Source organism: Micropterus dolomieu, linkage group LG12 (assembly GCF_021292245.1).
Source record: "Micropterus dolomieu isolate WLL.071019.BEF.003 ecotype Adirondacks linkage group LG12, ASM2129224v1, whole genome shotgun sequence".
In the NCBI taxonomy this organism is placed as follows: Eukaryota; Metazoa; Chordata; class Actinopteri; order Centrarchiformes; family Centrarchidae; genus Micropterus; species Micropterus dolomieu.
Window position 1 is genome coordinate 2670446 of NC_060161.1, and position 11243 is coordinate 2681688.

General features: G+C 38.7%; 1 protein-coding gene across 2 annotated transcripts in view; it reads left to right on the plus strand.

Moving 5' to 3' along the window:
• The window catches only part of epas1b (endothelial PAS domain protein 1b), a 56797-nt gene extending 46922 nt beyond the window's left edge, over nucleotides 1-9875 (plus strand). For both annotated transcript variants that reach the window (XM_046065616.1, XM_046065615.1), the window contains 5 exons: nucleotides 54-589; nucleotides 811-907; nucleotides 1402-1492; nucleotides 1581-1757; nucleotides 2935-9875. In XM_046065616.1, coding sequence (XP_045921572.1) covers nucleotides 54-589; nucleotides 811-907; nucleotides 1402-1492; nucleotides 1581-1757; nucleotides 2935-3086 — 1053 coding nt within the window. In that variant the 3' untranslated portion in view covers nucleotides 3087-9875. The remainder of the gene's footprint in view (nucleotides 1-53; nucleotides 590-810; nucleotides 908-1401; nucleotides 1493-1580; nucleotides 1758-2934) is intronic.
• Nucleotides 9876-11243: the final 1368 nt, after the last annotated feature.

The window sequence follows — 11243 nt, forward strand, 5'->3', positions numbered from 1 at the left end:
CCCCCCCCCCCCCCCCCATTTTTAACACACCATGGTATCTTTCACTTTCCCAGAGAGACTTGAGTGACTTAGATTTGGAGACTTTGGCTCCTTATATCCCAATGGATGGTGAGGACTTCCAGCTGAATCCCATCATCCCAGAATCCGAGCCCCTGGAGGGAGGTCCCGGAGGATCCATGGGGAGCAGCAGCAGCCTGACCCAAACACACAAGGCCACGCTGCAGAGTTTCAGCAACATTGTCAGCCTCTTCCAGCCCTTGTCCTCCCCTCCTCAGTCCCAAGGTCACTACCAGCACCAGCCAGCTACATCCTGGGCTGCAAGGGAGAAGAGAGGCTCCAGCCAGGGGTCCGTGGACCCCTGTGCAAGGTCTTGCATTATGGGGCAAATGCAGAGTCCCCCGTACCGGGCTCCAGCCAGCACCCCACTGTCCTCCATGGGTGGGAGGCAGAACCTGCAGTGGCCACCAGACCCTCTGTTAACCTACCAACAGCAACCACGAGCCACCAAGACCTACCTGATGGATGCTTTGTCAGGAGAGGAGCGCCTGCCCTGTCAACAGAACACACCACATCTCATGCAGAAATATAGGTGATGTAACAATAAACAAAGTCCTGACATTCAAGTTTTAAACCAAGACAAAAACAATAATGCACTAGAGATACATTTTCATAGTGTTACAATGCAAACCAAAGGAAGTTGGTCCAGTTAGTACCTCGCAGTCAAACTTCCCTGTGTTGAAATTATGTTTGTCCATCCTGTTGGTATGACGACCAATCAAAAAACAGCCTAATGATGTGTTGTGTTTGCAGGTCGGCTGACAATTTTGTTCAAGCCTACAGAGACATGAGTCCAGCCAGAGTGGCCATGGCCAACAGTATCAAGCGCTCCTTTACCCAGATGTCTGTGGTGAGTTCCTCTGATTAACACACAGTATATAGCAATAAGTTTCATATGTATTCCTGAGAATCATTACTGCATGGAAAAAAAGGGCATCTCAAAACATTTGATTATCGTGGAAAAGTTCATTTTCTTTTTGTATTTTGTTTTAACCTTGATGGATTACGGCTCACAGCTCATGGGAATCAAAAACTCTAGTACCTCAAAACTATTACAATTTTTAGATTGACCTGAGATGAGCTTGAATCAGTTATTAACTCAAGACACCTGCAAAGGTTTTCTGAGCCTTTAATTTGTGGTGCTCACAATAAATTTGTTTTCTATGATATTCAAATTTCTTGAGGCACCTGTATATTTACTTCAGCTACTCCTTTTAAATAATTTTTCTTCTTTAAAATAAGCAGCTAATTACTGAAAAATAATGAAGCAAGTGCTACTTTGATCTGAAAGTGAGCATCAGTGTATATATCAGCTAATAAAGTAACCATGTGTTTGCATTTTAGGGTGAAAATAAGCCATCGGAAATCTGGAAGAAGATGAGGATTGACGGTTGTGTCGCCATGGATCGCTCCCTCAGCACAGGATCACTGGCAGGTATGAACTCACTGTTTGTTTGTGGAAAAATATCTTGCATTATTATCACTTTCAATCAACTACTGTACCTGTAATCTCTCTGTCTCAGAGTCGGGGATGGGAAGGATGATGCCAGGCAGCATGTCTTCCTGTCTCAGCTCTCTGCCGCAACACAGGAAGTGTCAGTATCCAGAAAATGGGATAGCTGGTGCACATGAGAAAGCTGTTCCCCAAAAGAGCTACAACTACACACAGTATAACATGCTGGCTTCTACCAAGACTGAGGGTGAGCAGATGTGACTTTAACGTTTAAACTGCCTAGAAACTCATCCAACGTCACTGTGTAAAGCACCAGAACCTGGAATACTCCTTATCCTTTTAATCTGTAATTGTTCCATTAAACTTGTATTTTATTAAAGCAAGAAAACAAATGTGGCAAGAAATATAGAATATATTAATCTGGATCCAATACAAATCAACATGTGTTTCCTGTTTTCTAGAATAAAGTTGTTGTTTTTTCTTTGATTATTTTCACTTAAGATCTTACTAAAATTTCAAGGAACTTATTGAAACATGTTGCTTTCTGATGGAAACAGGCAATCATATTACTGCTATGGCAGATTTCCCCCCCCCACTTGTTTTAAGAAAAAGGTTTTTAGGGCTCAATTACAGGCTAGCGTGACTTAAAGGGGTGGTATTATGCTTTTGGCTTTTTCCCTCTCCTTTATTGAGTTAGATATATTTTTTGTGCATGTAATAGGTTTGCAAAGTGAAAAAGTCCAGCCCAAAGGGAGTTCCCATCTCCCACAGAAAACTCTGCACTGAACTGCTTGAAAACAGCTCGTTTGTAGTCCAGCCGCTTCCCTTTCATCCTTGTGGTGACACACGCAAGAAAGCTAAATGCGCCTCATAACGCTCACTAAGCAGCTACTCCGACACCCCTCAAAAACACTGAGCTGCAGCACACAGCTCTCCTCTCCCTGACAAACACTAGCTACCCAGTCAGAAGACATAAAGTTGGTCCTGTGATGTAGAGACAGAGCTCAGTTATAACTTTATGGATGAAAGATACTTTTGTTACAGATTAATAACTCACCACTCTGAAACTCTTGCGCCAGTCGGCAACATGTACAGCTGAAACAAATCCGTGTTTGCTTCTCACTGACTCGCCCTTCTCTGCTTCTGATTGGCTAGTAGTCCTTAACTAGGAATTGCCCATGTGAAACTCCCAACAAAGATCATGTAGAGACGAGATGTGTCACTCCATAGCTAAAATGAAGCCTTCAACACAGGGTGAAAAGAGGAGCTGCAGCAATGTGCAGTATGAAAAGTAAAAAAACAACCTAAATAAGATTTTTGAACCTGAAAATTAGCATTATACACCTCTTAAATAAAAATAAGATTGTTACTTATGTCAGTTTCTATATTCCTGCCTTTTATTGAATCCCCATTTCTATTTTCAGGTATAGTCAGCCGTTTGCTGGGCACTTCCTTTGAGTCCTCCTGCCTGCCAGAGTTGACCCGTTATGACTGTGAGGTCAACATCCCGCTGCAGGGCAACCTGCACCTCCTTCAGGGCTGTGACCTACTGCGAGCCCTGGACCAGGCCACCTAGAGCCCCGGATTCAAACCCCGCCATAGACCCAACTTACTCCCAGCCCTGAGTCTCAACCTGCAGCCTGAGACTTAAGCCTTTCTTTACATTCATACCTATGGGCCTTCTGAGAGCACTGCTGTTAGGCTACCTATAGGGAATGGTATGCAAAACCATATCCTGTCCTATTAATGTTATTTGGTCAGCCCCACACTCTGTCCTTTTTTATAGCTCTGTACCTAAACCATCTAAACAAGCTAAGAGATCAGGGCTACTTGCATCCCTTTACCCCCAAGCTCTGGACAAGATGCTGAGGTTGACCGCCATTGTATAAAAGTTGACCTGCATTGAGCCACTCACATACACATAGAAGCTAACATGGGTCACTTGGTGAAAAAAGGTAAACATGGGACAAAATGATGCAACACCTGTGTCACTAAGTCTTGACACTGGGATTTAGCGCCGGTCATCGGGTCAGCTCTGTGTTTGGTGTTCAGGCTGAACTCGGGCCTATGGTGTAAAGGGGTATTAGCAGCGTGGGATTTAAACACACACAACCTGCCTTAAAGGCCAGCTCTGCGGTTTCTTGCCAAGGCTTAGCAAGGTGGGAATCCATGGCCAGGCTACATATAGTTATGGGATTCAAACCTACAACCTGTATCTTATCCAGACCCACACCCTGGTATGACCTCTATGCAGCTCTGTTGCCAGCCCTACCTTCTCTTTATCAACGTATTTAGCTCAGACGAGAAGATGTTAAACTATCAACACATCAACAGAGACACTGTGTTCTTTCACTTTGTGTTTTTGACCAGCAGTTAAAACCAGCCCACTTTTGTAGTTTCACTCAAAGCTTCAAGCAAGAGTTGGGTGTCATGAGGGGGTTGTGACTTGTAGCCATCAAATTTATAAGTAGGCTCATTAAATCTGCTTACTGACCCCCCCTCCCACCCAAGAAACATAATCACTGCAGTGCAATATGCTGGACCGGAGCACTTTAAAGCGTGGCTAAATGTAACAGCTGTGCCAAAATAATTAATGGTTGGTAGTATGGAGTCACAACTTCTTTGGCTTGCTACTTGCGTACATGGCAAGATAGAGAATTTCTTTTGCATAAAACACTTAATGGTATATGGCAAGTCTGCTTAAGATAAAAGGACCAGGGCATGATGAGAAGCAGAATCATAATCAAAAATGATACCCAGCTCTGCTCAAGCGTTTCCCACATATACAGTCATCAAACCTGCCTCTTCTTGCCTGAGTCACTGTAACATCATCAACCGCTGTGTTTAAATAACAAAGTAGCGCAGTGTGATGATTCTCACAACAACTGGTTTACAATAGCATTCAATCTGTTTGGGTCAACCTTCAATGATGCTTTTTTATTGTTGTTTAAGTTCTTATAATAAGTATAATTATTACTTTATTGAATTGAGACATTTTAGCTTTTATCAGATCTCCCCACATTATTCAATCCAAATCGATGGGGCACTTTACCATATCAATTATTCCCTCTCGCATTTTTATTTTTTTTGTTCTTACTCTACCTACCAGATTATTGTGTGTCCAACTCAGACACACTAATATATTACATATTGCAATGCATCTACTCTACTGTAAGAATATTACACTTTGTTTTTCTTTCTTCAATCTTCTCTTCTTAAACTTGTCTTTGATTTAACTAAACATTGTTTCTCTCATGCTTGTTTTTTTTCTGTCAGGTATGTAGATTGTGTGACTACAGGGTTTTTTTTTATTGTGCAATTATTTCATTAAGCTAAAGCTTATATAGTCAGCAACAAAGCTAGCCTTATTCACCAATCGGATAGCTTGTACAAAAGGTCTGACCTGCACACACTGAAAGAGTTCATGTGATTACAATATTGTGAGCTTACACACACAAACACACACACACTTTACGCATATAGACAACCATATAAAAACAGTGGTGTGCACAAATATCTAAGGAGCTGGTATGAGGATGAAAAAGGGGCACCTCTCCTGCAAGTTTAATTTTAAGGTTTAAAGTGTTGTAGGCTGCTTAACGAGAGATTACATGTACTTTTGCTAGTTTTGCTGACCTTTGTCAAATGCAGACTATGCAATTTTATATTTTTTCCTACCCTTCCAGGCAGACATTGGTTTTCATTTATTTCTGTGTAGTATTAAAATCAATTAGCAGAATTTTGAAACTTGCTTGAGTTGTGTAATGCATCATAGTTGCATAGTTTTTGGGTCAAAGTTACAATATTTGTGTGTGGCAATGCTTGATTTGAAAAGTCTGCACTGCATTTCCTGATTGATTTGATTTCATTAATAATTCTAAATACTTTAACACTGTAGGCCCGTGACAAAGATTTTTTTTCGTTATCAATTAATATGCCTTGGATTGTCTATAAAAATTTACAAAAATAGTGAAAAATTATTATTGAGAGGCAGCAAGTTCAGATGTCTTGTTTTATCTGACAATCAGTCCTAAGCACATTATACTGTCCTGTACACTGTCTAAAGTTCTAAGATATTCAGGAATCCTATATGGCAAAGAAACAAATATGATGATAGCAGAGCATCTACGTTTACATGTTCAAAGCTTCATATTTGAAATCAAGCTATAAATTATTTGAGACATCTTGCGTAACTATATTCTAAACTATGATGCAACTTTGAGCATTGTCATTCATGTCCATGTAGTACAAAATGTATAGAAACTAATGTCTGCCTGGAATGGAAGAAAACAATTCTAAACCGCAGCAACATGGTTTGCAGAATGGTTCACTGTATTGTAAAGTATGAGTTAGATTTATAGTAAATGGGCTGAACTTGCAAAGTCACTGAAATGCCCCTCTAAGCTAAAAAGGGGGGGATATTTGGGATGTATAATGGGCATTTGAATGGGCTAATCAGAAGTGCAATAGGGGGGGATCGTAAGTCACTTTGGCTGATCAGAGTTCCACTTAGTAGAGATTGAGTTGGTATTTGGGCTAATCAGAGAATGGGGTTACATGAGCAGCTCTAGCAGCCTCTATAGCCCCACTGGTGTGATATTAGGGCAAAGATTAATCCACTTTTCTGGAGCAGGAAGGGCAATGGAGGTCGCTCCCCACACCCACTTTGCACACCACTGCACAAACCAGACAGTGTAACGCTAGATGACAGAAGCAAATGCAGAATCACGTACTCATTCAGACTATACATATGTACATAGCAGCGGCAGCAGCAGCCTGTGAAGTGACTTGAATGTGGAGTGTATGTATGTATTCTTTAGGATTAGGACAAGGCCAGTTTTTTTCTTTATAATTAACGACATGCAGTAGCTGCCAATATCAGAGCGCTTTGATACAGAATATTATTAGTCGTCCTAATACACAGTGGACTAAGATTAAGGTCAGGATTTTTAATTTCAAACTAGAAACTAATTTTCACCCCAGTCATGTCAGTAATATCATCAACAGTATGCCTTCAGTGAAAACACGTTCTCACAATATTTCCTAATCTAATTAGTTTTTTTTCCAGGTAATTGTCTTTGTGTGACCACTTTTTGAATATCAGTTATAGAGCTTTGTACACATATACGTTATGTATTTAAAAAGACAAAACTAATGTTGAAGATAGTGTTTTTAGTGTTTGTGTTCTGGTACTTTGTCCTTATCTACCCCTGTAGATGCAGATCGATCAGATCCCCACACAGTGCTGTTTCCGTGTTGTGGTATTTTTTTTTCCCTTTATTGTTTTATCCTTAAATACCCTTAATATCTTATCCCTAAAAATATCTATTGAATCTGTCGACTGGACAGTACTGTTGTTGTTCTTGCTTTAAGACAAAAAAATAACAGGAAAAGAGTTCAGATTAAAGATGAAAATCAGTTTTCTAAGTTTCACTTTTCAGATATGTAGCATTTTGAACATTGTTAAGAAGGTGAAGTTGCCACATAATCACATAGTTTTCCAGTTGCATATATAAAAGCAAAGGTGCTTCATTGACCATGTATGCGTCATTTTTAGAACTTTTATTACATCTCTTTGATCCACTAATACTATATTTTGATGTTCTCTGCTGTATGTCATGCTGAAAGTTTATTTTAAATCTATATAACGTGCCTTATCATGACTTCATTGTTGTCTCAACGCCTACTGACTTTGCCCTTCAAGTGCACAGTTTGTTCCCTTCAACCTGTAACATAAATAACTCTGGGGGTGATTTTTAATTAAATCCTAACATGATATTGTATCCCATGTAAAAGTTAAACTATTTGGTTTGCTATTCTGATAGAATAGCAAACCACTTCCCTTTGGTTTGGGTCTGCTTACCTTTTTGTCATGCTTATTGTCCAATAGAAGCTCCCATAATTTTTGTAAGAACTGGAAAAGATCCAAAATTAAGTGATACAACATCACAGTTAGGATGTTTTTCCATAATAACCCCTGAGGTCCTGTTAACAGATCCTCTATAGCCTCATCTGATACATTAATTTAGATCAAGATTCAAGTAGAACCCTACAAGAACTCCATGTAGATCCCCTGGTGATGAAGAGAAAATTTGTTGAACGGTTTTTAAGGTAATAATTTCCTAGCTCATCAAATGACCTGACAGTCTCTTGATGAGGGGGTTTAGGTGAAAAAGATTTGACTGTACAGTAAGAGTTTTCCTGGAAGGGTCACAGGTCAGAGGGGACAGTAGTGTCCGACCAAGTTCATGCTTTGCTTTTGCAGATTGCTTGATACAGATGTTGAGAGTCCATTACTATCACTCGGCAAACTAAATTTTCCTGACTTTTATTTGGATATATAGCTTTTTATTTGAATAAACATGCTGCACAGTGTGCTTTTAAGATGCAAATGATGTGAGTGGTGCTTAAAAGTGTTAGATTAAGATTACAAGCTGAATATTGGGAATTTGAAACAAAACAAACAGATACCTCCTCCAGCAGTTTGGTCATCTGTGACTTGACCGTGTAGATAATACAGTTTGAAATGAAAGCTATTCAATTTCTCATGAATGCCTCGTGTATAGGAGAGACACCAATAAAATGAAATTCATAATTTTACGAACCGCCCCATATTTATGGTTTTTGCCATTATTTCTACTAGCTACTATCACATTTTGGACCACCTCCATTGCAGAGACATAGGAATGAAGTAAAATATCATGATTTAGAAGCTTAGATTACAACCAAATCTGCAGTTTAACTATATTACAGTATCTGAACTACTTTTTTGGATGGAAAAACGTGATCTTAAAAGGAGGCCTATTATACTGCTTTTCCAGTCCAAGTTCATAAATTAAATTTTTGTGAAGATTAAATCCAGGTTGTAAAAAAAAAAAAACAGCCACCTGGGCCACAAGATGTTTAATAGGACTGGAGAGGAGCATTACCCTGAGAGGGGATGTAGGCAGAGAAACAGTTTGAACAATTATGAAGATATGAAAATAACTGATGTCGAGCTGAGAGACACATCTTGCTCAGCCTGCCCACTGACGCATATCTCTCAACTCCTCCACTCGACAGATTACTCATCTGTTTCTACTCTCACTCCCCTCTTGCGCTTTAATTTTTTGGAAATTCAAACAAAATTTGGTTTTCTCTCCTAATGTTACTTTAGACAAGAGGGCAATTTTTTCATTACTCAAATTAAAAGTTCTTCTTATTTCAAGGTGAAAAGCCTGCAAATTGAGCTATTCCTATTTGTAAGATAATGTATAGTATTTAAAAAAACTTGTTATGTTTTAAATTCGGATTTCTGATTATAGAAATCAAAGTTTGTTAGATTAGGTTTCCAGAAAAGCACCTTAAGCATGTTTTTAAATATTGTCAGATTTACAGTCAAATATAAAACTATTCTTTAACAGTCCCAGTTGTATGTTAATCTCATGGGACCAAAGAGGTTTTAGGATTATATTACATGTTCTGAAACATGCAAATGGACTTTTTAGCAACTGATGAGATTTGAACCAAATTGTGTTAATGTATGTGGATAGAGTTGGCCAGATGGAAGTTGATTTTAAAAATACAAATCTAGGCAGAAGGGAAGTCCTGCACCCCATTTTAAGCTAGCTTCTGCTCCACTAGCCAAGGCAAGACAATTTAAAATAAAAAGTTTTTAGAAATATAAAATGTATACACCTAGTCATTTAACCAAGATAAAACAACAATTATTTTGTAGCATTTAAAAACTACACCTCTGAGTCCTTAAAGTATCTTAGAGGTATCATATCCTAACATTGTTTTATCTTTGCTAAAATAAAATGTGAAAATATCACTGCTTAAGTGTTATAGTAGATATTAGATTACCTTAGAATATGGATAGAAAACCCCAGAAACTAGACAGAAGAGAGAAAACTCAGAGAATCCATTAAAACGCAAATGCTAGTAGCACAGATGCTAACCTAAAAACGGGTGGGGCTTCAGCTCTCTATTTAAAGCCTAGAAGGCTTATCACCAGTCGTAGTGCTCAACATACTGTGCTGCTTGAAGGGTTTCCCCCAAAACAAAAAAGTGTCAGGAGTCAGTCGACTCCTTCATTGCACTTCCTCTTTAAAAAAACAATATAGCATTTTGTCTTGTGTCTCGTGTAACAGGGTTTTTGTTTTTCCTTATGGGATCCATGTTCAGCTATTTGTATTCTGTTTTGTCAATGTCATACAGTAATGTTATATTAGCTAGTTCTGTATTTTTTTTAAATAAGCTAAAAATATTGAACTTATTATTATCATATATTGTTATTACTATATGGGGAACTCAACCCAATAAGAAGTTTGTGTTTCTGCACTGATATCTTATTATTAAAGCATACTGATCTTATCCTCCCTCACTGATGTCATGCATGCTTTATTGATGTTATACTTTATTGTATTTTCTGATTGAAATATCAGCAGTTCATACTCAGATTTTCCCCATTACAAGCAAGATGTCTGTATTTCACTCAGAAAAATAAACTTGTAGGCTATTAATGGTAACATTAACTAATCACATAAATATGATGTTGTTCTGTAAAACATATAAAAATCATTAAAAATCCCAGCGAGTTATTTGGAGAACTTCGGTAATTTCAGCCAAACATGCTGGGATTATCAATCTTTGACTTCAGTTTATTTTTATAAAAAGCAGTGGCTTATTTCTATTTTTCTGGAAATATAATTACAGAAAACCGAGATAACTGAAAACTGTTACAGACTCCAAACCTGAGGATAAGTCTGTTGAACTTTTGTAATAAAATTAACAAAATAATAAATTTTGAATTTACAGGTAAGGCAAATCCTTTGTTTTTGTTGTTTTGGGTTTAAGATCAAAAGATGAGTATGAGAAAAGAGTTCAGAATTTCAGCTCTCATTTCCTGATATTCACATCTAGATGTGTTAAACAACTTAGGTAATATCACCATTTGTATTAGACTACAGCATTCTTAGGTGAGCAAAGGTAATGGAAATAAAATTTAATATTTGGTGGCATAACCCTCTCTTGCAACAAGTGCCTCAAGCCTGCGACCCATCGACATCACCAAACTGTTGCATTCTTCATTTGTGATGCTATTCCAGGCTTTTACCGCAGCTTCTTTCAGTTCTTGTTTGTTTCGGGTGTTTCTCCCTTCAGTCTCCTCTGAAGGAGGTGAAATGCAGCTCTACTGGGTTAAGGTCAGCTGATTGACTTGGCCAGTCTAAAACCTTCCACTTCTTTCCCCTGATGAAGTCCTTTGTTTTGTTGTGTGCTTTGGCTGATTGTCCTGCTGCATGATAAGCTTCCTCCCCGTTAGTTTCAATGCATTTCTCTGTAAATTGGCAGACAAAATGTTTCTGTCCACTTCTGAATTCATTCTGCTGCGACCATCATCAGTTACATCATCAATAAATATTAATGAGCCTGTTCCAGAAGCAGCCATGCACGCCCAGGCCCTGACATTACCTCCAGCATTCTTCACAGAGGAGCTCGTATTTGGCCTTTCCTATACTTTGCTAGAGATTAATCTTGGTCTCATCAGTCCATAACTTTTGCAGCTCATCTCTGTACTTCTTAGCAAATTTCACTCTGGCCTTCCGATTCTTCCTGCTGATGAGTGGTTTGCATCTTGTGGTGTGGCCTCTATATTTCTGCTCTCTGAGTCTCCTTCCAACAGTGGATTGTGATACCTTCACCCTGCACTGTGGAGGTTGTTGCTGATGTCACTTACTGATGTTTTGGGGGT